This window comes from Bos mutus, chromosome X (genome assembly GCF_027580195.1).
Source record: "Bos mutus isolate GX-2022 chromosome X, NWIPB_WYAK_1.1, whole genome shotgun sequence".
NCBI lineage: Eukaryota > Metazoa > Chordata > Mammalia > Artiodactyla > Bovidae > Bos > Bos mutus.
Window position 1 is genome coordinate 93,359,113 of NC_091646.1, and position 27,846 is coordinate 93,386,958.

Genomic DNA, 27,846 nt, shown 5'->3' on the forward strand with positions numbered 1-27,846 from the left:
CATGCCAACAGTGTCTTTTCCCAACTCATTAGTAGCTATGACCAGCAGGACAGGAAGAGATCAGAGCTCTGTGGCACTCCCTGGGTGACTTCTCCTCCTGTTTCCATCCATTCATGGCCCTGTCTGCTGGATTCAGTTGCTTAACAGATTATGAATCTACTTAACCATCCTATTGTCTACCAGGACACTGTGAAGAGGATGGATAATTTCTCCTACGCTTCCCTCTTCCCTCATCCCTTCTGCCAGAGAGTCCTGTATATAATAATTATATATAGTAATACTAGTTATTGTAATTATTACTATAAATCTGGTTGGAGTTTGTTCTAAAGTAGCAAAGAAAGCGGCTCTTAACAGTGTGGTGTTGCTTGTTATCAGCCAGATTCAGGTGCTAGGTGAGAGCCAGGTGTTCCTTGTCCGTTCAGTAATAAAATGCATGCTGGGTTTTGTGAGCAGAGCTTGTCTCAGAGGTGATAAAGGAAAGGAAGGCCACCGGTCAGACTAACCTGGACCTGGAAATTTGGGGTGCCCATAAACCTTTGCTCATGAGCCTCCAACAGGGGTTCTCGATTAGGGCCAGTTTTTGTGCTAGAAGATATCTGACAGCTCCTGGAGACATGTATTGTCACAACAGAGAAAAATTGAGGGCCTGCTACTTGTTCTTAGGGGCACAGAGGCCAGGGATGCAACTAAAACATCCTTCAGTACACAGAGCAGGCACCCTCCCCAACCAAGATTGGTCCAGCCACAAATGTCAATAGCACTTGGGCTGAGAATCCTTGACTTAGAATTTATCCCATTCTAAAATCTGCACCACTGGAGCATGGGGGCAAGGGGATGATCCATCTACTCAAAGGCCAGGCTACATCCCTAAAGATTCTAGTTTCATTGGTCTGGCTGGGGTGGAGCCCAGATAGGGTATTTCCATGAAGCTCCCCTAAGATTTCTCTCCTGGGTGGACAGGATTGAGAACCATTCCCTGGAGAGTCTGGTGAGATGGAGGCCTAGGAAGAGCCTGACCACCCTCATTGTCTTGTGATCAGAAGGTTACAGAAGGGTTGTCGGCTCCATGAGGAGCAACGATGGAGAGAAGGCTCCCAGGCACCAGAGAGGATTAAGATGGAAGTTCAAGGCAGAGTCTTTTGTGAGAACTGGGAAAAGAGCAAGCCATCTAGATTAAAAAAATTGAAAACCTTCTGGATGGATATTCCCAGGGCCCTTCATCTAGCTAACAGACCAGACTGCTGAGGTGAGGAGAAAGCTGCCTTTCCACAATGAACATGGCCTCTACCATAGAACAGGGCTCGGTGACCCCAGAGGCGGCTGGATTTTAGCACCCTTGCCCCTTCCTCCAGGACCTTCGCTCAGAGCACATGGCACAACTGAATGCAGCAGCCCTAGTTGGAATCTGTCTTAGTTATGATCTTCTGGCAGGAAAAGGGGCGAGGTCCCTGCCTTAGGTGTTTACAAAAAAAAAAAAAAAGAGAGAGAGGGAGAGAAAGCCTCAAAGAAGAAACCAGATCCGTCCTGCAGGCAGCCGAGAAACCCTATACTGACGCCAGCCTCCACGAGGGTGGAGGCTCCAGGCGGATCGTGGTGTGCTAGGGGTGTGAACAATCCAGGAAATGGGGAACTCTGATTGCAAGAAACTACAACAGCTGGATTCCCAGGCTGTGGGTGAGACGGGGAACTTTCTGGGCCTTGTGCTCGCCCATCAGCCAACCTTGGAAAGAGTACCTCAAGCCTCATCCCAAACCGCAGTGCAGCCGGCACACACCCGGGCCAGCCCTTGATTCATTCCTTCGCTAAAGAGAAACCAAAAAGCCATAGCACGGACGCTGGCGCCGGCGCAACCACACACCTAAGTTCAAATCTCCGCTCTGTCCGTAACCGTGGACCCGAGCAAGTTTCTAAGCGGCGTTTCTTTTCGGAGAGGGTGGGCATAATAACAGCAAACTTGGGGAGTGATCAGGAGGGTCAAACCCGCGAACTTGGCCATAATAACCTGCCGCGGTTGTCTCTTCTCTTTCCCTGCGACTCACCCAGCTCTCTGCATGGATGACATGGTGCTAGGGGCCCGGGATCTGGGAGGGGGTCGGGCAACCGGTGTGTGTATTTGGAGTGCAAGGGCGCAATCTGGGAAACCCAGAGATACTTTGGGATGGTTCGGTTTACTAGGGCACGCCCCTGGCGCGCTCCGGCACCCCGGAGAGGGGGGCGGAGGTGTCAGCCCCGCTCCAGAAGAAGCGCTGGCACAAAAGGAGGGGGTGGGTCGGAGCCCCAGCCGCGCCAACGCTCCGGGGAGGCGGAGGAAGGAGGGTTGGCCGGGGGCGGGAGACAGGCGAGAGGAGGAGTTTTTAAGTTCGGCCTCCGCCGGCCCGCGGCGCAGTCCCTCGGTCCGGTCGATCTCCTCCCGCCCCCGGGACGCGCGCCGCGCAGCTGAGCGGAGCGCAGCGCCGGCGCGCCATGGGGAGCCCCGCACTCCGGCCCGCGCTGCTGCTGCTGTTGCCACTGCTGCTACGAGTCCCGCCGAGCCGCGGCTTCCCAGGTAATGCCGGGGGCGGGCCAGCCTCCCCAGCGGGATGCCGGGGACCACCCCCATCTCCGGCTTGGCCGGAGGGTGGTGCGAGGCGTCCTTTGTTTGCGCCGACTTCGTCTTTCGCCGCCCCGGGATTGGGGGACGCGGAGTGGGGCTAGCGTCCCGGCAACGGGAAGGGAGAACCGATTGTCAGGCTGCCGCCGGGAGTCGACGGACCCTCTGCGCCCGGAGTTCCAGGGGGTCAGTCAAACCCACGTAGGCGCTAGAGGCGACCAAGAGACGTTTGGCCGAGGGCTACTTTCTCACCCCCAGGAGTTGCCTCTCCTGCGGTTGCTCGCGGCCGGGACCCAGGGGACTGACAGCTTGTCCTGGAAGGAGTACCTACCCCCTCCCACTCGAGGAGCCAGGCCACCCCCTGGGGCTGCAGGGCACTAGTCGCTGTAGAAAGACTCTCGTGGCCGGCGCAGGCGGGGCCTCTCCCGCATCCCCCAACCCCCCCTGCTGGGGATTCCGAGAAAGTCTGCACCGATGGGAGAGAGGTGCCAGCTGAGAGTGGTGACATGTGGCAAGCGCTTGGTTAGCACGCGGGCTCTGCTAGACAGGGGGTGGGGCTTTTGGTTTCAGGAAGGCGTGGTCTGTAGCATCTAAGGGAACCCAGGTGTTTATTAGGGCTCTCCTGGTGTTGACAAAATCTTCTTTGGAAGTGCCCTTTTAAAAACTACCGCCGAGTCCCTCATCAGAGAGGCTTAAGTTAGCAAAGAGCTTCAGGGGAGCTGGGAAACATGGATGCACCCGTGTCGCCCTGGAGAGAAGAAATCCATGGGCGCGTTTTAATTTAGTGTTAATGGGAAAGTGGGTTATGTGGGCTATGGGGTCAGCAGATATCTGGCTTTACTTTCAATACTGTGGGCAGTTTAAATTTGGGTCTGAAAAGTGAACCTACAGAGTTGTGGGTGAAGCTTGGAGGGGGAGGGTTCCCAGATAGAATGCTGGGGAGATGTAGGGCTGGCTGCTAGACATTCCCTGCGCATCCACTAATGAGTGAATGAATCCAACGTGTGAAGTGATAATCAGGAACTTTTGTTTCCAGCTGACTCTTGTAAGTTTTTCAGCTGTTGGGTAGGAACTGATTCAGGGCAAAGTGGAAAGGAGACTTTATCCTCTGTGCCTGGCAAGTGCCATTCCCCTGACCCCCAGGTGGATTCATTCTTCCACCCCCATCCCCCAAAGCGGGAATCAGGTTAATGTGAAACTAGAGGGGAGGGAGAAGCCCGCACTGGACAGGGAGCAGGGGGAGAAGTTGAGAAATTAGAGGTGGCTTTTCCTGCTGAACTGGCAGGCATCTCTAAGCCGCCTGTGCAACTGGTGGAGCCTTTCTTAGTTAGCCAAGGGGCCTCTTGTCTTTTTCCACCTGACCTTCCTCCCCTCTCTCACCCTGCCCTCCACTCTCCTTCCTTCTACTGCATAGCTTGCTGCCAGAGCCCAGCCACCCACAGAGTCATGGGTTTCCAGCTTGGACGCTCACTACTTTTGGGAACTGGCCCTGGTTGGCCCGGCTCCTCCCTCCAGCACCAGCCTGCAGGCTGCCCCCAACTTGGCACATCCCAATGGGATCTTTCAGGAAATGTGCTCTGCTGGGGCTGATGATTCCAAAGGAGCAGATTTCAGTCCAAGCCAGAGGTTTTGGAAGTCTGGGGAGGGGAGACTCTCTAAGCCTGTGGGTCCCAAGACAAGTCATGTCAGCCATGTTCACCCTAAGTGCTGAGTGACAGATTTTGAAGATCATTTCAGAGGCAGTCTCTTAGCAAGTGGACAGTGTGTCTCTGGTAAGAGGCCTGGAATCAGGAATCTTTGAAAGAGGGAGATGGGTATTGAGAAGCCCCCATCAGCACTTCTCCCCCTATTGTATAACCATCTGAGATTTAATAGGGAAACTGTCAGAGAGAGAGAGAGAAAATCATTCCCAGTCCCACTCCTAGAAGGTCTCTGGAGTTCTTCCATCTTTGAATTTGATGCAGCTTTTCTGGCTCTCTGATTTTTATAGCCTACCAAGATGTGGTGTCTATAAAAACCCACATGAAGTATATGGAAAGTTTATAGCTAAGTTGTCTATGTTGGATTGTGTTTGTATGTCTGTAAGATAGGATTTCTTACTCTGTTCTTTGTTTTTGTTTTTATTGATGTGTAATTGACATATAACATTAGTTTTGGGTGTACAGTGTAGTGATTTGATATTTGTACACACTGCACAATGGTGGCCACAGTAAGTCTAGTTACCATGCATCACTGTACATAGTTACAAAAAAATTTTTTCTTGTGATGAGAACTTTTAAGATATACTCTCAATACAGTATTATTAATGATAGTCATTCCCTGGTGACTCAGATGGTAAAGAATCTGCCTGCAATGCAGGAGACCCAGGTTCGATCCCTGGGTTGGGAAGATCCCCTGGAGGAGGGCATGGCTACCCACTCCAGTATTCTTGCCTGGAGAATCCCATGGACAGAGGAGCCTGGTGGGCTACAGTCCATGGGGTCACAAAGACTGGGTGAGTAACACACACATACCATGCTATACATCTCATCCCATGACTGATTTAAAGCTGAAAGTTTATACATTTTGATTGCCTTCACCCATTGCGTCTACTCCTCACCCCCCTTCCCATCTGGCCACCACAAATCTGTTCTATGTATCTATGAGCTTAGATTTTGTTTCATTTTTTAGATGCCACATATATGTGTGATCATATGGTATTTGTCTTTCTCTGCCTGACTGACCTCGCTTAGTAAAATGCCCTCAGGGTCCACGCATGTTGTCACAATTGGCAGCATTCCATTCTTCTGGCTGGATACTGTTCCATTGTATGTATATACCACATCTTCTTTATCCATTCTGAGCCAGCAGGGAAGCCCTTTCCCTAAATGTAAATTTATATGATTTAATTTTCATTGTAATAAACTTAGGGATGGGCTTCCCTGGTGGCTCAGATGGTAAAGAATCATTCCCACAGGAGATGCGGGGTTCAAACCCTGGGTTGGGAAGATCCCATGGAGAAGGGAATGGCAACCCACTCCAGTATTCTTGCCTGGAGAATCCCATGGAAAGAGGAGCCTGGTGGGCTACAGTCCATGGGGTCTAGAAAGAGTTGGGCACAACTTATCAACTGAGTACAAATGGTAGTTGTATTTTTAGTTTTTCGAGGAACCTCCATGCTATTTTCCATAGTGGCTGCACCAGTTTATTTCGATGCAGATAGTGGAGTGCAGTTTATCACACCAGTGGGCCCGAGGCAGAGTCTCCTCTTATCCAAGGACCCTGACCAGTTTTTCTGAAAACCTTATATACCCTAAGTGTACGTGTCCAAACTCACCTTCCCAAATTCCCTGAAACTACTCTGAACAAAGCAAAAGAAAGATACAATCAAAGTTAACCCATGATTCATAAGCCTTAAGCCTAGGTAGTTAACAGCCGACAATTATCAATAGGTCATCCCCCAATAAGCATAATAGAATTTATTATTCTATTTGGTTACACAGATAATTAGGGTATTCTTTTAGGAAATGGAGAGTCTAGGTACGACCCCTGGGGCTCTTCCACCCAGGGGGCCTGGTTTTCCAGTTGGCATGTCGTTTCCATAGATACTGGAAATATAGCTCAAAGTCCACGGTCCGGCCCAAGATGCAGTCCTGCCTTCAAATGGAGCCTGTTCTGTCTGTTTCCTCCTTCATCCCCGCCTCTTGATGCTCTTAACTCGTAGTATGAGCATCATTCATAGGGATATATTGCACCCTGACTCTCCAACCTCCAATTTGGGAGAACAACATCAACCTTTGGGCTACAATGTTCATAATACATTGTGAAATAAAGGGTCCACAAAGCAGAACTATCAAGACAACTATAAAAATGGTAAATATAGTTTTCCACCAATCACCCTTCACCCAAGATAGGACCAAAGTCCAAAAAGGAAGATTATCATCAGACATAACTTTTACCTGACCTTTCATGTCATCTAGGGTGGCTGATATATAGCCAGATAAATCAGGAATATATACACAATATTCAACTTTAATTATAGCACAGGTCCCTCTTTGTACTGAAACTATGGTTAGTCTCAAGATGATACCAGCAAGTCCTTGAAGCAGCAGTTGATTGTAGAGCTTCATCTCTGTTTCTTCTTTAAGATGATCTTGGTTTCACAGGGATCAGTGGGTCTTTTGTGTAGTGCCCTCAGCGTCCTCCAGGTCTGCATGGTATGCTCTCTTCACCCTCATATGAAGGATCCAGGGAGTGACACCTGCAACCTTAACTGCAGTAGGGCTGGTTAGAACAACAGTATATGGACCGTTCCAATGTGGGGCCAAGGAGTCGTGTTTCCAGTCCTTGACCACACCTGATCCCTGGGCACAAATTTGTGAATCTGTTCCCCAAGGAGGAATGGCACCCTTTCTAGTACAAACTTAGTTACCTGATTTATTACCTTACTCAGTTGTTCCATCTGCTGTGAAATCTCATCTCCCCTCACCTAAGGCAAATTTGTTGATACCTGTTTTATTATGGGAGGGGCCCTCCCATACACAATTTTGTACAGAGAAGAGCCATGGAACTGTGGGGTCATCCTGAGTCTGAGCAGAGCCGTCGGAAACAAGTCCACCCAGGAACAGTCAGTCTCTAAGACCCACTTGGAGAGTGTCTCTTTAACTGTCTGGTTGGTTCCTTCCACCATCCCAGAACTCTGGGGCCTATATTCTGTATGTAATTTCCACTTGATGTTTAAAGTTTCGCTTACTTGTTGTACTAAATCAGCTATGAAAGCTGGGCCATTGTCTGATCCAATGCTGGCAGAAAATCCAAATCTGGGAACTATCTCCCTAAGCAGGCACCAGGCTACTTTTGATGCTCTTTCAATCCAGGTGGGAAAAGCTTCTACCCATCCTGAGAATGTATATACCATGACCAGCAGGTAATGGTAGTGTTGGTGAGGTTTCATTTCAGTGAAGTCCACTTCCAGGTGTTCAAAGGGCAGCGTGCCTTTCACTTGAGTCCCTGGAGGTTTCTGTCTGTGCCGAGAGGCAGCATTGACCTGTGAGCAGGCAGTGCAGTTCTGAGATTTTGTCCTGCATAGGGAAGAGAAGTGGGGAACCAGGAAATATTTTCAAATTAGCTCTTCCAGTTTATCATGGCCTCGATGGGTCACTTGGTGTGTTTGGCTTACCACAGTGGGTGCCAGCTCCTCTGGTACCAATAGTTTGCCACTTGGCAATTCCCACCATCCCTTTTCAGTCTTGATGGCCCATTCTGCTTTGGCTAGTTGGTTTTGGGCTTCAGTGTATTTTGGAGAGTCTAGCGTTAGCTCAGGTAGCTCTGTCACCCCCAAGCCCTCGGCTGCTTGTTTAGAGGTCTTATCTGCCAGTCTGTTCCCTGAGCCTGGGGGGTATCCTCTTTTTGACGTCCTCAGCAGCGTATGTCTGCAACCCTTTCTGGTTCCCAGGCAACATCTAATAGGGTCTTGATTTCTTCCTTATTTTTAATATCTTTTTCACTAGCTGTCAAAGGCCTCTCTCCTTATACAGAGCCCTGTAGTGTAGCAAAAGCATACCTGGAGTCTGTGTAAATGTTTGTCTTCTTACCTTTTGACATCTGGAGGGCCTGGATTAGAGCATATAGTTCGGCCTGTTGAGCGGACCAGTGTGATGGCAGAGAGCTAGCCTCAATGATGGTTTCTTCCGTGACTACTGCATATCCCAACAGTTGTTGCCCTTGTTGCACCAGGCTGGTGCCATCGGTGTACAGGGCCAAATCTGGGTCCGGGGATTGGCTGGTCTCTCAAGTCAGGTCTGCTGGCATATTTCCTTGCAATCATGTGAGGGCCCACCTTCTCCCACAGGAAGGAGAGTGGCCGGATTCAGGGCCTGACAAGGCTCAGTAGTAACATGGGGGTCTCACATAACAGTCCCTGGTATTGAGTAATCTGGGATGTTGATAGCCATTTATGGGGGTCCCCTCTCAGGAGAGTGTTGACCTCATGTGGGACTTTTACGAACAGATCTTGGCCCAAAGTCAGCTTGGTTGCCTCCCGGACCAGTAAGGCAACTGCAGCAACTGCCCGTAAGCATCCCAGCCACCCAGTGGCAACATTGTCCAGCTGATTAAAGTCACCGGTCTGTCCCATGTCCCCATAATCTGGGACAGCACGCCCATAGCCACCTTGTCCTTTTCAGTCACGTAAAGAGTAAATGGCTAAGCAAGGTCTGGCAGGTCCAAGGTGGGTGCTGACATAATTGTACCAGATGCTGCTGCTAAGTCGCTTCAGTCGTGTCCGACTCTGTGCGACACCATAGACGGCAGCCCACCAGGCTCCCCCGTCCCTGGGATTCTCCAGGCAAGAACACTGGAGTGGGTTGCCATTTCCTTCTCCAGTGCATGAAAGTGGAAAGTGAAAGTGAAGTTGCTCAGTCGTGTCCGACTCTTTGCGACCCCAGAGACTGCAGCCTACCAGGCTCCTTCGTCCATGGGATTTTCCAGGCAAGAGTACTAGAGTGGGGTGCCATTGCCTTCTCTGAATTGTACCAGGTTTGAGTTCTATTACCAGTGGGACTTTTGCAAGCCTGGAGTGGGTTGTCTTCCACCCAGACCTCAGGGAATTGTTGAGTTAACTTTCTCTCTCGACTGTTTATCCTGTCTGGTTTCCCTTCCGGGAGATCATGCAACCTCCATTCATCTTGAGGTGTTACTGAGAGGAAGAGTAAATAGGTGATTGAGCCCACTCAAACAGTGGGTCTTTCGTGGGGGGTAAGGTCACTTGTGCCCCCAGTTTAGACAGCAAGTCTCTTCCCAACAAAGGTACTGGGCATTCAGGGATGTGTAAAAACTCATGAGTCACTTGGTGCCCCCCATCTGACATTTTCAGGGTAGGCTAGAGACACAAAGGCTGCATTTATCACCATCTGAGACCCAGCAGCCTCTGGCTGGGTCTATTGGCGTATAAAGTCTATAGGCCTCGCACAGTCTTTTGCAGAACTCAGAGGGTGATTCGCTTTCCCTTTGACTCACTTTGGAGGGTTTTGTGATGCCCATAGCTTTTTGGGCCCCACTCTTGAGACCTTGTAAGATAGTTACCCGATATCTCCCCAGGCGGCCCCTCCCTTCCTCTGTGTTACAGTCCCAGCTGGGCCTCTCATCGAGGGTGGCTAGTTCTGCCCACCGCTGCGGGTTTGCAGTACCCTCAGGTGCCATTTCTCTTAACCATTTTCTGGCCTCAGTTCGGATCCTGTGTCTTTCCTCAGTGCTGAAAAGGGAGCCTAGTGGTTGGATTATGTCATCCTATGTAGGGCGGTGGGCTCAAAAAATAGTCTCCATTAGACTAATCATGGCTTGTGGCTCTCCTGAGTACGGTGGGGCATGTTTCTGCCAGTTTAATATATCCGTAGAGGAAAATGGCTGGTATTAATAGGCTACAGGCGGCGGACGGTAGTGCCCCATGCATCCTGAACTGGAGGCTGTTGTACCCTCTAACGGGCATCTGTAGTGGGGTTCTTTCCCCCTGTTCCTTGGCGGAGCGCAGCCTCTGTCTAACTGCTGTGTTTTCTTCCCCCTTCCCATCAGTACTCACCGGGAGAGGTGGATACAATCTAGGAGGTCCCGCTGAGGTGGAATCCTGGGGGCACTGACCAGAGGTCTCCATCGCTGGGATTGGAGCCTGCCGAAACGGCGGCTCTACAAACTCCGGGAGAGCTGGTGGAAGAGCAGTGGCTGCTGCAGGAGCTTCACCTGGCCCTGGATTGGGCAGTAAGGCGGCCTCCGGTCCTGGTGGAGCACTGGGAGGCAGGCGCGTCATTATCTAGTATGGGGGAGGGGTCAGGTCATCCCTGTTCAAATCCTGTAGAATTTCCTTTTTTATCAGTCAATTTTTGTGCCATTAATATTTTTCCCTTTCCCTTCTGGATACAGAACCTTGTCTAAGTAGGAGGGTCTTGAGCTAACCCTAGCCATGAGTCAATATATGGATATTGATCCGGGTGTCCTGGCTCTCCTGTGACTACTGTATAGACTGCTTCCACTATTTTTGAGTTCATGGTGTTCTCTGGTGGCCATCCTACTCCCATAGGGGGCCATTCGACCTCACAGAGTATGTGGAGGCTGTTAGGCTTCATCTTCACCCCATAGTCTCCTCCTAATCCCTTCTCAAAATTTTTAATCATGCACTCCAATACAGTTGCCTTAGATTCACTTCCCCTCATCTTGCTTACCTTCTTGGACCTTCTTCTACTTTTCCTTTTCATTCTGTCTACGAAGTTCTCAGTACCCTATGTACTTCTGATATTTCCAGTGAATGACACTTAAATTGCCATTCTGCCTCCTTCCTAATTGGGGTGAGAAGAGCCTCACCCGCCAGATCCCGGAGGGAGAAGGGGGATCGGCGTGTCTTCACCTGCTGGTCAGCACAGCCAAACCAAAACACCATGTGATCCAAGACTGTTTCTCCCTTAACTTTTAAAGCCCATTCTGCCTTGGTGGGCTTGATCAGGTGCAGATGAAAATACAGATGGGTTAAATATCCCACGTCCCAGGCTGTCTCTAGAGAAGCCAATTCGTACTCACTTATGTATCCCCCTCCTTCTAGCCTGACAATTCCGAGGGGGTCAAGAATTTCATAGCAGATGGGACACCTCCTTGGGGAGGGCAGAGTACGAGTACACAAAAACCAAGTTTCTTCTAAAAATCCCCTGGCAATTGCTTGGTAATAATTTTCCCCAAGATGGCATGGACACCACCTCGTAAATGACCTTCACAAATTTCCTTCCTAAGCCCTAACATGCTTGTCAACCTGTGTACCAAGCAACCATTGCCACCTGCCTATTCCAGGCTCCTGTGGGTCTGTGCCCCTTCTAATCCTTCCCAGGGTGGTGACCAGGCCCCCTCTTCCACCCTGCTGGGTGGGTTCCTCCTCACCTGAGTGCTCAGTTACCCTGCTGCCATCCACTACCTGCTAACATGAAAGGTCCGGGCATTGAGAAGCAGAATCCTTCCAGAAGAGCGAGGTGCCTTCCCCCCTCTAGAAGATTCGAGCCGTGAGGCCTCAGAGTAGTCCCAAATGGGACTTGTCTCCTCAAAGTGAGGAGTGTCCCGGCTCACGCAACAAATGTTGTAGCCACGCGTTCTGGGAAACAAACTCACTCAGAAGGACAATGCAGATAGTGGAGTGCAGTTTATTACACCGGCGGGCCCAAGGCAGAGTCTCCTCTTAGCCAAGGACCCTGACCAGTTTTTCTGAAAACCTTATATACCCTAAGTGTACATGCCCAAACCCACCTCCCCAAATTCCTTGAAACTAGTCTGAACAAAGGAAAAGAAAGATACAATCAAAGTTAACCCATGATTCATATGCCTTAAGCCTAGGTAGTTAACAGTGGACAATTATCAATAGGCCTGTGGTCATACCCCAATAAGCATAATAGTATTTATGATTCTATTCTGTTACACAGATAATTAGGGTGTTCTTTTAGGCAACAGAGAGTCTAGGTACGAGTCCTGGGACTCTTCCATCCAGGGGGCCTGGTTTTCCAGTTGGTATGCCATTTCCATAGATACTGGGCATATAGCTCAAAGTCCACAGTCTGCCCAAGATGAAGTCCTGCTTTCAAGATGGAGCCTGTTCTGTCTGTTTCTTCCTCATCACCAGCCAGGAAAACCAAGTGAGGATGGCTGAAAGCCAAACCAGACCTCACCAGCCAGAGCAGTCTTTTAAAATGCTACATTTGGAGATAAGTATTAGGAGCTGAACACCTGGCTCAGGATATACAATTAAAGTCTCATTGGGAGCGGGTTAGGCTAGAAATTTCTATTTGGGTTTAAAACATGTAATCAGCTGATAGAATTCCTCTGCATTCAAAAGGAGAATGCTAGTGAGAAATGGCATATTTTCTGCCCTAACAGTAAACATGGACGTCACAGCCATGAGTGACTGCAGCCCTCCAATGTGAGCCGGTGAGCCCTGAGGAAACTCAGGAAAGAAAAGAATTCCTGCCATCTTGACTGTAGCCATTCCCTACAGTGAACCCTGAGGAAACCCAGGATGTAAAAACACAGGATACTGGCCCCAAACAGCTGAGGTGCATATCAAAGGAATGATTTCAGTGAGCCCAGACTTGCATCTTCCCATAGATAGAAAAGCACTGAATTTCTAACTTGGGTTATCTTAGTTTTCTTTAATTAATGATAATCTTTTGATGTTCAGACTACCTGCCCTTTGGTGTTTTTAATATTTATTTTCATTTATTTATATGCCCTGTGAGAACTCTTAGTTGCAGCATGCAGGATCATAGTTCCCTTACCAGGGGATGGAACCTGAGCCACCTGCTCAGTTTGGGAGCACAGAATCTTAGCCACTGGACCACCTGGGAAGTCCCTATCTGCTCTTTGTTGCAAAACTTCTACATAACCTGGCTCCTCCCCTCACCTCCTCAGGGCAGTTCTCTCAGGGTTACTGGAGATGCTGTCTCCCGGCTTGAAGTCCTAAAAATTCCCACCAAATAAAACATAACTCTCAGGTTGTGAATATTTTTTAAGTCGACACTGGGACAAGCAGGACCTTTTCATCTGGCATTTTCTTATTGATAACACTTTGAGTACAGTATCCTGCTACTGTTGTTGTTTAGTCGTTAAGTCATGTCCGACCCTTGCATCTCCATGAACTGTAGCCCACCAGGCTCCTCTGTCCATAGAATTCTCCAGGCAAGGATGCTGGAGTGGGTTGCCATTTCCTTCTCCAGGGGGATCTTCCCAATCCAGGGATCGAACCCATGTCTCCTGCATTGTAGGTGGATTCTTTACCACTGAACCACTGGGGAAGCCCATGTCCAATTCTTGCGACCCCGTGGCTTTTCCATCCATGGAGTTCTCCAGGCAAGAATACTGGAGTGGGTTGCCATTCCTTTCTCCAGATCCTGCTATTATTGCTACTCATTTCCTAGATTTGTGAACTGAAAGAGACACCAGAACCCATCACTAAAGCACCGTCTTCAAACCTTCCTCACACAGAGATTGAAATATTGCCCTTCTCTTTTCAGTGATTTCTAGAACATTCTCACTTTTAGTCTCTCATATGAAAACTCATTGTACTTTCTTTGGCCAGATACTGCTCTTTTAAATACAATTTTACTTCATTTTTATTTTACTTCTAATTTTTAAAGTTGAAGTAACTATCACTTGTTTTGATCACATTGCTCTCTTACTCAAAAAGCTAAAGCAGCTGCTCCCTGTCCTCTTAAATTAGCTAGAAAGTTCTCTGCTGTTGATAGGGGACTGTACAGTTTGCCTGCAGCTGAATTTCCAGTCCTTGTCTCCTGGCTTCCTAAAATCCAGCCAAAGTTGACTCTATGCTTTTATAGACCTGGAGTCCCATGTTCCCTCTTCTTGTTGGTTATTACTTCCTGCACCTGGAATGCTTCCTTCAAGCCTCCATTTGTTGAAATTCTGCCCATCGTCCAGCAACACTCCCACTTGGATGAAACTTTTCCTTGATCCTTTGATAAGGAAGCTCCTACCTTCCTGTAAACACCCACAGCATTTCCTATGTCTTGTGGCATTTATCATACGTGCCATACATTACAATGAGCTATGCATTCCTTTACACTTTTCCTAGATTCTGAGGCTGTGAAAGCAGGACACTGCTCTGTCTTAGCTCACTATATTTCCCACGGAGCCTAGCCAGGACCTTAGAAGCCAACAGGATATTTGTGCTTATTGAGTTAATGCGTGCATGCATGCTAAGTCGCTTCAGTAGTGTCTGACTCTGTACAGCCTCATGGACTGTAGCATGCCAGGCTCCTCTGTCCATGGGATTCTCCAGGCAAGAATGCTGGAGTGTGTTACCATGCCCTCCTCCAGGGGATCTTCCCAAGCCAGGGATCGAACCTGTGTCTCTTACGTCTCTTGCACTGGCAGACAGGTTCTTTGCCACCTGATAGTTTTCCTGCAATTCAGGTGATGAACTACTGGTCAGAGGAGCTAAGAGAAATGTATGGGCAAACAGTACATGTGCCACCGCTAACCTCCATACATAGAGATGATGCCCTGCTGGCTGTAGATGTTGGCTTTTTTAAATCCGTGAACACCCTCCATTTGAGCAATAACCTTCTCTGTTGGGAGTTATAAGACGAGACACTGCAGCCACAGGCTGGAATTTGCATTTATTATTTTTCTTGGCCACTTTGCAACAGTCCCTTCCAAAGTGGTTGAATGGTTTCCTTAGTCAACGCAAATGTGTGTGCTGCATCAATTCCCCTTTCAGAGAATGCAACTCAAATGAGTAATTGAAAGTGAAGATTGAAGTGAGTTTCAAGAGCAGAAGGTTGACTTGCCAGGTTGTACCGTAGTCTGAAATTGTAGCAGCCAAGTTATGATCAATACCCAGGTTAAAGATTCGTTTCGAAAACAGCAGTGTGAAGAATTACCTCACTGGAGTTCCAGTTCATAGAGAACTTCTCAAGCCAGCCCCCTCAGTTCTTTTTTTCATTTTTTTAATTTTTATTGCCGTATAGTTGATTTTCCATGTTGTGTTAGCCGTCAGTTCTTGACTGTGTCATTTCTTGACTGTCAGCTTTTATGGGCCATTGTTTATGGGGTCTTTTAAGCCTGGCTCTTTCTCTTGGATGTTTGAATTCTGCCTTCTTCTCATGGAACCTGTGTTTTACTCAGAGACTTTGTTTTTAAAGTGGACATAGAAGGATGCAATGCTAGAATACCAGGATGGAGAAGATGGGGAATTTCTTCTCACCATAACACAGTAGCTCTCTGTCTTATGGTGAAATAGATACCAAGCTAGCTAAGGTGGTAATTATTAGAACACAGATGGGAGCCATGTAGGAACCCTGGACCTGGGGATTAAAGAGTGATGTTGAGTGATTCTGATACCAATAGTGTTAACCCTACAGGCCCAAGGAAGGTTAACATAGGATGTCTCTGGGCTTCCTTCTCTAACAACATTTTGAAATTGGAAACAAAAGTCTATGTGAGTGATCTTTTTCTGGGGAGAAGGCCCTATTCTAAATCAAAACCACAACTTACTAGATAGCTTTGTGAATGCTATATAAGTATGTGCACTTAATGGGCACAAAAGTCAACAGAGAAAGTAAGATGAAATTGCCAGAGTAGGGAAACTTTGAACCAATGATCGGGTAGCCTCTTGGGTTATAACCAGCAGTACACTTTCCCATTCTCCTCATTTAAAAATTGACACTAAACAAAACAGTCATAATCCTAGGTTGTAATTACCTTCAGGCCTGGGCTGGCAACTTACTGTATCCCTCACTTAACACAGTATCTGGGACTTGGGGCAGAATCTTTTCATGGCTGTTTGTGGGTTGATTGAACGATTGAGGTAATTGTGACAGGGAATCAACACATTCTATTTCAAATATCCTTGCAGGATTTAAGCAAAATTTCCAAGCTGCTAATCCCCAAAGAAAAAGAAATTCGAGATAGCAGAGGCAATTTGCAGGACTGAACCAAAGATCCATTTGGACAGGCAACATGTAGGGGCATAGTTAATTGCTGAGGCTCTTGCATGTCAAATCACCTTAGGACACTAGGAGACTTAGAAACACCAGTGAATTTGCAGGGAGGGAGCAGGGTCTTTCAGATAAAAGATTTAAGGATAAAGCTTGTTGGAGATGATAATTGGTTGCACCTGGGTCTTATGGGCTCACAGCGCACTCTGACCTCAGAAACTTCTGGAGCTGTCATTCCTGAGGTGAGTGATTCATGACCCCGTAATCCTTAGCTCATACTTCATTCCTCTTGATGCATTGGTCTCAAGAGGATGATAAATGGGTTTGGACGTAGTGCCCTGGATTATCCCAAAGGTTTGGGGTTGTGAATTGAGTGTATTGGTTTTAAAACTTTTTTTTTTTTTTTTTAAATGAGTAATAGTCGGACAGATCCAAACAGAATTTGGGTGTGGACTTTCAGCCTTGGCATTGAAAGATCCTTGCCCTGTTGCTTCTGCCCTGCTCTGACAGTGACCTGTTCGGTGACAGGGCTCTGCTGTTTCCTCTGTTATCACTCACTGGCTCTTGGCGGCGTCCGCCCAGCTACGTCGGATGAGCCTCTCTGTCTCTTCTGTAGCCAGGGCAGCCCAGGACCCTCTTCTGGAGGCCTCTGGCCTGCTGCTGGCTGTGTGGGTGGCTGGGCTGATGACCCTGCCAGCTCCAGGGATTCAAGAATGTTCAAAACCGCTGGTTAAATGAGGGCCACGGGGTGAGTGAGAATTGAGCCGAGCATTGGCAGGCCCCTGGTGGAGTGCTGAGGAACTGGTGGCCTGGCCACATCCCTCATCTTCTGAGACTCTGCCTCCAGGGTGGCCGGTCTGTAGAGGGACTCTGACAGACTTGTTGCCACTGACTCAGCATTTGTCAGACAAAGGCTCCAGTTCCTTTAAATATCCAGTGTTGAAATCCTGTCTCCACTTCGAGTCTAACTCAACTTTCCAAAGTAGTAGAATCTATCTCTCCAGGAACTACTCATGGACCGGATGCCCCAGCCACATGAGCAGGCCTTGGAGTCTTGTTCATTCTGTGTCATCGTGGCTGACCAGGGAACCTGGTCCTTGGTGGGGGTGGGGCGTTGTCTCGGTGGGACTGACCTGCTGGTGGGTATCTCGATCTCTAGAGGCTCAGGAGTTTCTCACCCACATCCAGGCTCCCCGCACGGGCCACTTGATTCATGTGGCACCTCAGCCTGAGAGGGCGCCTGCGACAGAACTCCCCATGTCTTAGTGATGATCCTCTAAGGTTCAGCAAGGGGAAGGAGTTTGGGGTCACATGGGGAGTGAGAAGCAGGGCTGGCCTTAGAACTCAATCTAGTGACTCCAGGATTCCCTTTCCTCCATGCTGCTGCTGCTAAGTCGCTTCAGTCATGTCTGACTCTGTAGCCCACCAGGCTCCTCCGTCCATGGGACTTTCCAGGCAAGAGTACTGGAGTGGGGTGCCATTGCCTTCTCCGTTTCCTCCATGGGCAGGAACTAAATTCAGTTTTTGAATGGCTGCCACATGTTAGGCACTGACCCAGCACCAGGGATTGGCAGGCAGGGATCAGTGGTGCCCCAGGCACTCCCAGGGCCCTACCTTCATGTATTTCTGCGTGGTTGTTTGTATCAACACTTGGCTGCAATCTGAGACTCTCACACCCAAGGCTGCTTGGGTGTTCCTCAAGAGTTCTGAGAAGTTGCTGCCCTAAAGCTGGTCCTTGCCCATGCTTGTCGAGGTCCCGAAGGCTCCCTCTCTCTGCCACTTGCCTTGAGCTCCCCAACTGACAAGTGGTGATATTTTTTAACAGCTTTCTTGTGATGTAATTCACATACCACATCATTTACCCGTGTAAACCAATCCAGTGATTTGTATTCAAAGTTGTGTATCCATCACAATTTTAGAACGTTTTCATTACCCCTAAAAGAAACCCCACACCCCTTAACCATCACTTCCTACCCTCCTCCCCACAGCTCTAAGCAACCACTGAAGTATTTTATGTCTCTATATTTTTCTCTTGTCAACATTCTATACAAATGGAATCACACGATATTTATCCTTTTGTATCTGGCTTCTTTGGCTTAGCATAATGTTTTTCAAACCTCATCCATTTTGGAGCAGGTATCAGCTCTTGACTCCTGTTTATGGCTAAATTATATTCCATTGTATGGATAGACCACATTTTATCCATTCATCAATCGATAGAAATTTGAGCTCTTTCTACTTTTTGATTATTATGAGTAATGCTGCAGTGAATATTCATGTACAGACATGTGTGTTCATTTCTCTTAAGTAGATCCCTAGGAGCGGAATGGCAGGGTCATACGGTAACTCGTTTAACCATTTGAGGACCTGCCAGACCTTTTTTCCCAAGGTGACTGTACCTTTTTACACACCCATCAGCAGTGTGTAATGGTCCTGATTTCTCTGCATTTTCACCAACTCTTGAGATTATATGTCTTTTTGGTTGAGTGATATCATTATAGCTCAGTTCATGAACAGTATCCACTCGAGGGTTGAGTGACAAAGCAGTGTCTGAGCTGTCAACTGGCAGCATCTTGTCAAGGGTCACCTAAGGGTGCTTGCCATTCTCTCACTGCTGGCTGCAGGGCATTGTATAGTCCAATTCCTTTGGGCAGCTTAGAAAAAGATGCCCTGTCTAGGCACAAGTGGGCACAGAGCTTGATCAGGAGATAGATTTTGTGCTAAGTAGGAAAAGGAGAGAGGCAGGCCCAGGACTCAAGACTTAAAGAATGGAGGGTGGGAATTTCCTGGCCGTCCAGTAGTTAAGATTCCGGGCTTTCATTGCCAAGGGTGCAGGTTGGATCGCTGGTTGGGGAACTAAGATCCCACAAACCACGTGGTGCAGCCAAAAAGTAAATAAATGAAATAAATTTCATACAAAAATAAAGAATGGAGGGCAGCATGGTTTGAGAACCCACCTGGTCTTTGGTCAGGTGTGAACGTGGGTGCTGTGATATAGACAACTTCCTGAATGCCCATATATGCAGCAGTCCTGCATATCAGTAGCTCAGCTCCAGGTGGGACAAAGCTGTGGGCCCTATGTACTTTGACAACTTGCATCTATTAAAAAGGCAAACTCACAGAGAAAGTGAGTCAGAGGCTCAGGCCCCACCTGAGACCTATTAAATCATGTGCATTTCAACAAGAGCCCTCTGAGGATTCTTCTACACAGTGAAGTTTGAGAAGGCCGGGTCTGCTGGGTGAGTTAAGTCCTTAACCAGGACCGGGCAGCAGGTCTGTTTCTAAGGGCTGCATGATAACCCTCTTCCCCTTCTCTCCTGGGCTTGGCCTTCCTCATGGCCTCCTCTAACTTCTTTTCCTAAGTCCCCGACATTCCTGAGATAAGCATGTGTAGCCTTTCCTTGTCTGCTCCCACTTCTAACTTCAAAACAAACCCAAACCTTCGGGTGGGGGGGTGCCCCTCAACTGCCTCTCCTTTGAAGTCCTCCTCCATGGAGCACAGCCCCCATCTGGCCTGACTGCCAGCCATGGCAGAGCACATATTGGGTGATGGCTAACAGGGTGTTTGCCTGTCTTTGCCCTGCAGCTCAGATGAAGCTTAGAAATAACTTCAGCTCATGAAGAAAGGCTGGCTGCATGAGTCTAATAGGACGGCTCTGCCTCTCTGGCAAGACCTTGTCCTGAGATTGAGAATTTTTGCAGCAGATCCACTCTTAAAGACACGGGGGCTCCACATCTTCATGCCAGAGATGGATGGCGCTGGGCTTCGGTAGCAGGCAGCCCCTTGGAGGATGGCTGAGATTGACACCAGTGGGGAAGACAGGAGAGCACATCCCACCCCTCACATGGAGCCTCCCCAAAGCCCCCAAGCTGGGCAAGTCAGGGAGACTGAACTGTGAGCAGCACTAAAACGGTTTCAGGGCTCTGAGTGGGTAAGTGGTTCCCAGCCCAGCAGTGGTGTTTGGACAGGCTAGGTTGGTATGACTGGGGGCAGTCTGATGAAATGAGGTTTCCCTGACCCCCTACCTCTGTGGGTTCTGCTCTGTCAGACTCACAGTGGGGACCTAGGGCAGGCATCTGCAAACTCTTAGGTTGGCCAAAAAGTTCATTCAGGGTGTTCTGTAACAATGTGTGACCATCCCGAATGAACTTTTTGGCCAACCCAATAAATCTGGGCAGGCCAAACAGCACGTCCCACCCCAGTCCCCCTCCCCTGGTTTTGTAGGACCAGGGAGCTAAGAATGGTGGTTATATTTTCAAGTGATTGAAAAAAATCAGAAGGAGAAGACTAGTTTGTAACACCTGACATTTATATGAAATTCAGCTATCAGTCTATCGGTGTCACTGGAACCCGGCCACACTCATTTGTTTGGGTGTTGTCTGTGGCTACTTGGTGATAAGTGGCAGGGTGGAGTAGCTGTGACAGAGGCCATATGGCCTACAAAGCTGTAAGTAGTATTCTCTGGCTCTTTACAGCAAAACTTTGTCAACCCCTCAACTAGGGTCTTGGTACTCAGAATCTACCCTGAGACCTGCCTGGCCTGGAGCTCTATAGACGCCTAGCAATCACAGCTATGAAGTCAGAGCCTCCCTGTAAAAAGATCCCTCGGTGTTAGGGGCTTCTGCTCCTTTACCACGAGGCTCAGTTCAGGACTCATCTTGGTCTTAGTTAGGGGATCTTCTAAGCCATGTAGGCTAGCATGCTGTAACTAGCCCTGTACACACTTAAAAAAAATATTTGTTTATTTTTTGCTGTGTTGGGTCTTCATTGCTGTTGCGCAGGCTTCCTCTAGTTGCGATCAGGGGTTATTGTCTCGTTTTGGGACACGGGCTTCTCATTGCAGTGACTCTCTTGTGGAGCGCGGGCTTCGTAGTTGTGGCACACAGGCTTAGTTGCCTGGCGGCATGGGAGATCTTCCCAGAGCAGGTATGGAACCCACGTCCCCTGCACTGGCAGGCAGATTCTTAACCACTGGACCACCAGGGAAGCCCACCCTGTTTTACACATTTATCTGATGAATAACGGCTGTCTCACTCTCTTTGTTGGAGGCTTAGTAACCTCCTGTTGGGCTCTAGAAACTGGGACCCTGTTATATTCTCCATCAGTTCTTAAGGCCTGGTATCCTGATCCAAGGCTGGACGCAGACTGGCCTTGGCTGCCTCCTGACAGACTTCCTGGATTCTGTGAGCATTTCTGGACCATGGGTTTGGGGCTCTCCAGACCGCCTGCCCTGCCAGGATCCTGCCTCAGGGTGTGGCCCAAAGCCCTTCACTCACTGCCAAGGCCTTGACTTGGACATCTGTCTTTTTCGGTGGCTCTTCCCTCTGGAGCCTGTGATCTTTCTGCTGGTCAGGACCATCCCTAGTAGAAATTTTCCCAAAGTGGCTTCCTCGAAGCACTGCTTTCCAGAGAGATTCATACATATTGTCTGGGTAGCAGAGTGCATTTTAAACAAGTTCTGTAGGTTTCTTTAGTGGGTTTTCCTGGCGGTTCAGTGGTGAAAAATCTGCCTCCCAAGCAGGAGACTTGGGTTTGATCCCTGGGTCAGGTAGATTCCCTGGAGAAGGAAATGGCAACCCACTCCAGTATTCTTGCCTGGAAAATCTCAGGGACAGAGGAGCCTGGTGGGCTACAGTCCATGGGGTCACAGAGTTGGACACAACTTAGCAACTAAAGAACAACAACAACAAAGGTTTCTTTACTGCTGGACAGCTCAGGGTCATGATATGCTAATGTAATTGCTCCCCTATGGGAGAGAACAAACAGTGAGGACCACCAAATCTGAAGTTGTGCTCCCCAGACCACCAGTAGCAGCAGCACCTGTGAACTTACTAGACGCTTGAATGCTCAGGCCCCATCCCAGAACTGTTGAATCAGAAACTGGATGTGGGGGAATGTGGGCCCAGTAACCATGTTGTAACAACCCTCCAGGTGCTTCTGATGCTCACTCAAGCGTGAGAACCACTTGTGTGGGTATTTCCAAGTTATTTTCTCACAGCATCTCAATAGACTGCATGCTAAGTCGCTTCAGTTGTGTCAGACTCTGTGCGACCTCATAGACGGCAGCCCACCAGGCTCTGCCATCCCTGGGATTCTCCAGGCAAGAACACTGGAGTGGGTTGCCATTTCCTTCTCCAATGCATGAAAGTGAAAAGTGAAAGTGAAGTTGCTCAGTCGTGTCCGACTCTTAGTAACCCATGGACTGTAGCCCACCAGGCTCCTCCGCCAATGGGATTTTCCAGGCAAGAGTACTGGAGTGGGTTGCCAGTGCCTTCTCCATCTCAATAGAATACTGTTTCTATTTGTTGTTTTTCAAGGAAACTGCATTTTGAGTTTCGGGACAGGACCTTTGGGGAGATGGCATTGAATTGCCTGAAGCATTTACTGGTGGCAGTGACCACTGCAGGCTCAAGGGGAAAAGGAAAAACACCTTTGGGTAACACCATCTGCCTCACATCTGGCATGCTAGGTGGCTGTGTGCATACTTGAGAAGTTTCCTCCAGCTGAAGGCCACCAGTGTTTAGTTTTTGCAAATGTGTTCTTTGAAATGTTTTGTGTGTTAAAATGTGAAGAAAGCTGGGAACAGCCTTTGGGATATATCTCTCTCCTCCTCTAAACATTGTCTCCTTTCAGAATATTCTTCTTTCTTCTTCTGTAGAATTTCCTCATGCAAATCCCAAACCAGCCAGTCAGGTCCAAGTGGCTTTTGCTGGTGCCCTTGTCCACAGTGAGTGGCCCTCTTTCTGCCCATGAAAAGCCTCAGGAAGCTTTCAGCTCTGAAGAGATGGTGTGTCCTCTGACAATGCCTCTTAGCCCAGGGCAGCTGTGCATTCCTTCTCAAGGCTCAGCTCTCCCCTTCTTGTTCTAGAACTTTCTCCTTTGCTGTCAGGGTCAGTGGTGTCACAGCCTTGGGCCCTCACGTGAACACTTTTCATTCTTTGCCATCAGAGAGCTTATAAATGTTGTCACTTAGTTTGAAAATTGCAGCAACAGTGAGGCTTGAGGGTGAGGTGAGAGGAATCCCCGAGTCCTCTTGCCCAAGTCTTGGCTGTGTCTTTGTTTAAAATGAGGAGAGGCCTCAGGACCTCATAAGCTGATGTGGATGGGTGGGTTCTTGATGTGGATTTACCTTCTGAACAGAATTGTGAAGAAGTGGAATCACCTCATTTGCCTGGAGACAGAGGCGATTTGATGGCCGCCTGAGGTGAATCTGGAGCAAGGGAGAACTTGAATCACCTCAGAGTCTCCCTCAGTCACTACCTTTATCTGGAACCTTCTGCTGATAGGGCTTGCTGCAGCCTCCCTCCTTTCTTGGATTTTCTCTGTGTCTCCATTGACCTCAGTGGAGAACAGTTGAGCCTTTGGAAGACCATAGGCTGTTGCTGTTGGTCCGCTGTCTGGTTTTACTTTATAGGCCAGACCTTTTTTGGTTCTGTCTGTGTTGAGTGCCAACAGCCAGCCTCCAGGGCTTCAGGAATGCCCTTGGTGGGAACTGGAGCTGGCATCTGTGGAGGGCCTCTGCTTTGTGCCGATCTCTTCAGAGTTAGGTACCTGTCTTTTTCCTGTCTTGCCTCTTTCCCAGCTTTAGGCAATGGGCCAAAAAGTAAACAATAGAAGGAGACTTAACTGGAAAAAAAATATTTTTCCCTCGGATGAGAGTAATGCCTTCATTTATAAAGTTATCCTTTTAACTTTCTTTTTGTTAGCTGTGAGAATATGGTCACGATTAAAATTGCACAAGCCACATGCTGTCTTAATTGTCTCTGCTAATTCAAGGCAGAGTGCCTGGGGACCCCGGATACCATCAACTCTCCTAAAGTTGTCCTTTGGGGGTCTTGTACAAAAGAGTTTGAATGGAGGATGGAGCTTTCTCTCAGATGAAGAGCTGTAGAAGCAAGGCCATCTCTTAGGTCTTGTGCCTGGCAGGAGTCACAGTCTGTATACAGATTTGATACTTTTTTCTTACCAGCTCCTCATGTTACCACTATTATTCTTTTTTCTCTGCTGAAATAAAGTTGAAGAGCAGCCTTAATGGCGAAAGAAATTACATAAAGCTGAGGTTTGGGTGTAAGAGAGGGAAGAAGGGTCCTTAGTAGGATGGAGCCACAGTTGCCCAGCAAGCGGTCCATTTATTGCATTTCCTCCCTTCCCTCTCTTCCCCAGTCCGTCATTACGATTATGCCTTCTGGGAGGCCTCCCAAACGAACCACCTGCACCTTACCTTAGAGTCTTCTGGGGACATTCACATGAACAATGGCTCAGCTGGAACTTAACCCAAGATTCAGAGTTCTTTCTACTGGTGAACTGATTCCTGCCAAATAGAGCTGTCTAGCTTAGAAAGTGAACTGTAATTCACACTTTTAGGAGGAAGCTTGAGGAGTCTTTCAGCTAGCTATTGCTGTGTAAGATACTCTCCTAAAACTTACTGGCACTACATCTGGGATGGCTGGGATGGCAGGGCCTCTCTCTCTACCTCTTTACAGTCTCCTATTCTCTATATTCTTTCTCTTTCCTCCATGTTGTCTTTCTCCCCAGCAAAGTAAGTGTACTTTTGAACATGTAGATGGTTTCCCAGGGGATGAAAGCCAAAGCTGCCAGGGCCCTGAAGGTCTGGACATATCGCTTCTGTCACATTCTATCCATCAGAGCAAATTGCAAAGCAAGCATACTTTCAGGGTGGTGGTGGTAGTAGATGGACTGCACCTCTTAAGACAGCAACAGTGGTATACATGTGCAGGGTGGGAGGAATTGTTGCTGGCCAACTTTGCAAGCAATCCCCTGTAGGGCTGGTCTGGAAGAGCATATTGGAAATGTGAGCTTAATTTCCCAGGATGTTTGCTGGGTGCATTCTGATTAAATGCTGGACCCCAGGTTAGCTATATAAATGTGTTAGACTGTTTAGCTACAGAAGGTGGCAGGCCCAGATTCACTGAAATCCATAGAAATGAATAAATCAGTAGTCCTGGGAAAATCCAAGGTTTTCCCCAATGCTGACTGGTACTAGAATCATTTCTGTTGTTTATTCCCTAGTACTTCTCTGTCTTACTTTCATCAAAGGCAGATTTTATTACAGAAAAGGTAACTCGAAATAAATCATAAACTTAAATATAAAAGCTGTGTGTGTGTGTTCACTCAGTTGTGTCTGACTCTTTGCGACCCCATGGACTATAGCCTGTCAGGCTCCTTTGTCCCTGGGATTTCTCAGGCAAGAATACTGGAGTGGGTGGCCATTCCCTTCTCCAGGGGATCATCATGACCCAGGGATCAAACCCGAATCTCCTGTGTATCATGCATTGACAAGCAGATTCTTTGCCACTGAGCCATTTGGGAAGGCCACATATAAAACCTACAATTGTAAAACTTCATGATGATAATATGAGAGGAAATCTTTGTGAGCTTCAGTTATACAAGGCTTTCTTAGTTATGATACCAAAAGCATAATCTATAAAATTGAAAAAAAAAAGCATTTCATCCAGATTTTAAACTTCTGTTCTTTGAAAGACACAGTTAAGAGAATGAAAAGACAAGCCACAGACTGGAGAACATACTTGCAAAAGATGAAGCTGATAAAGAATTTTTATCCAGAATATATAAAGAGTTCTCTAAATTCAATAAGATAACAAGTAACCCAATTTAAAGAGTGGGCAAAATATGTTAACAGACACTTCAACAAATAAAATATGTGAAAAGATGCTTAACATCTTTATCCACCTACTAGCTAGATGAACTTGACCAGCATGGTTTTTGCTTGCATCTGCCAGCTGTGAACAATGCTACCTGCTCTCCTACGGAAGTAATCTGTGATGTACTGTGCATATATAAGTTATGGTTATAACTCCCAAAAAACAACTTGCTCACACTCTCTTCCTTGTAGAGGGCTGACTAGCCATTTTCTCTCTCTCCCTTACTGGACTTTATGTGACAGACACCCACAAATTGCTGGCCATGACTGTTAGGTAACCACTAGCCACTAGCAATTTGAGACAGGTCATTTACTGTAAGTCAAGTGGACGTGGGTGTCACCCACCATGCCTTTCCAAGCCAGCCTGGTTTTTAGGTCTCCCTAAAAAATCTCTCAATGCCTACTTTTTCTGCCCTCAAGTGTCCTTATGTCCTTTCATTTCAAGGAACTTGCATCATTTGTGCCCGATAACAAAGGGCTTTAGTTGTTCCTTGGTATTGTCAATACCTAAGAGATTTGCTTTGACCTTAAGTTTTTCTTTGAATTCATTTGTAATCTGAAATGGATTATTTTATATTTTCATATGTTATTTTTTTTCTCCATGACCTAATGTTAAATGCTGAATGCTTAATAAGGACACTTATTACATGAGGAGCAAGTGACAGAATATTTTTTTCATCTAGTTTCTAAATTTGGATAAAGAAGCTAGGATGAACAGCTGCAGTAACCCAAATAATTTTCCATTTCCATGAATCCCAAAGGCCCCCTGCATGTATTTAACGTTCCTGAAATCCCTAATATTAAAAAAAGTGAATACACAGTTGTTCTTTTTTTTTTTTAAAAAAAATAGCAGCTTTATTGAGGTATACGTGCACTAGGTGCGTGCTCAGTTGTGTCTGACTCTTTGTGACCCCACGGATTGTAGCCCACCAGGCTCCCCTGTCCATGGGATTTCCCAGGCAAGAATTCTGGAGTGGGTTGCCATTTCCTTCTCCAGGGGAGCTCCCCAACCCAGGGATCGAGCCTGTGTCTCTGGCGTTTCCCGCATTGGCAGGCAGGTTCTTTACCACTGCGCCTCCTGGGAGGCCCATTTTTTGAGGTATACTCAGAATATAATAAACTCCATTGAATTTCCTTTGCACTTTTAAGAATAATTAATTGGCAGGTTTTTTTGCTGATCTGTTTCTTCTTTATTCTGGTCCATTGATCTTTGTGCCTGTTCCTTCAATAATGTCATGTTATTTTGATTATTGTAGCTTTGTAAATAGTCTTAAAATTGGGTAGTGTGCTTCTTCCAGTTTATTCTTCTTTTTCAAAATTGTTAGGGTTATACATTCTATATAAACTTTAAGCTTGCCTCCATTGACCTAAAAAGCTTGCTGGAATTATGATTGGAATTATGTTAAATATATTAAAATCAATTTGGGGACAATTGGCATCCTTACTATTTTGAATCTTCTAATCCACCAGCAGGATTATCTTTCCATTCATATAGATCCTTTTTTATTTCTTTAATCAGCATTTTGAGGTTTTCTGCATACAGATCTAGTACTTTTTTAATTTAAGATTTATACAGTCATCCTTTGGTATCTGTGTGAGATTAGTTTCCAGGACCTACTGTTGATACCAAAATCCACAGATGCTCAGGTCCTATAGTATGCCCTCCATATTTGCAGAATCTATATCTGTGGATTCAACCAACCACAAATCAGAAACAGAGTACATGAGATGGAGTTGGTTGAATCAGACAATGCAGAACCTGCAGATGGAGAAGGCTGACCATATATTTATTGAAAAAAAATCTGCATAAGTGGACCTGCACAGTTCAAACCCATGTTGTTCAAAGGTTAACTATACTTAAGTATTTTGTTTTCTGGAGCTATTTTAGAAATGGTTATTTTTAAAAATTCATTGTCTAGCTATTTTTTAGCATATAGAAATACATGTGATTTTGGGGTTTTGACTTTATATCTTGCAACCTTGCTAACCTCAAGAGTTATTTGTAGACTGTTTAGGAGTTTCTATATAAATAATAATGTCACCTGTGAATGGGGACTTCTTTCTTTCCAATCTGCCTTCCTCCCTCCTTCCCTCCCCCTCCCCTTTCTTTGTTTCATCT

The 27,846-nt window shown here is 47.3% G+C and overlaps 1 protein-coding gene across 2 annotated transcripts in view; it reads left to right on the forward strand.

The window, feature by feature from the left end:
- Positions 1–2,322: 2,322 nt before the first annotated feature.
- SRPX (sushi repeat containing protein X-linked) overlaps positions 2,323–27,846 on the forward strand; it is a 144,342-nt gene continuing 118,818 nt past the window's right edge. Inside the window, exon 1 of one of the 2 annotated variants that reach the window (XM_005889422.2) lies at positions 2,323–2,545. In XM_005889422.2, the coding sequence (XP_005889484.2) occupies positions 2,464–2,545 (82 nt within the window). In that variant the 5' untranslated portion in view covers positions 2,323–2,463. The remainder of the gene's footprint in view (positions 2,546–27,846) is intronic. The other variant, XM_070365984.1, reaches the window with a different exon arrangement.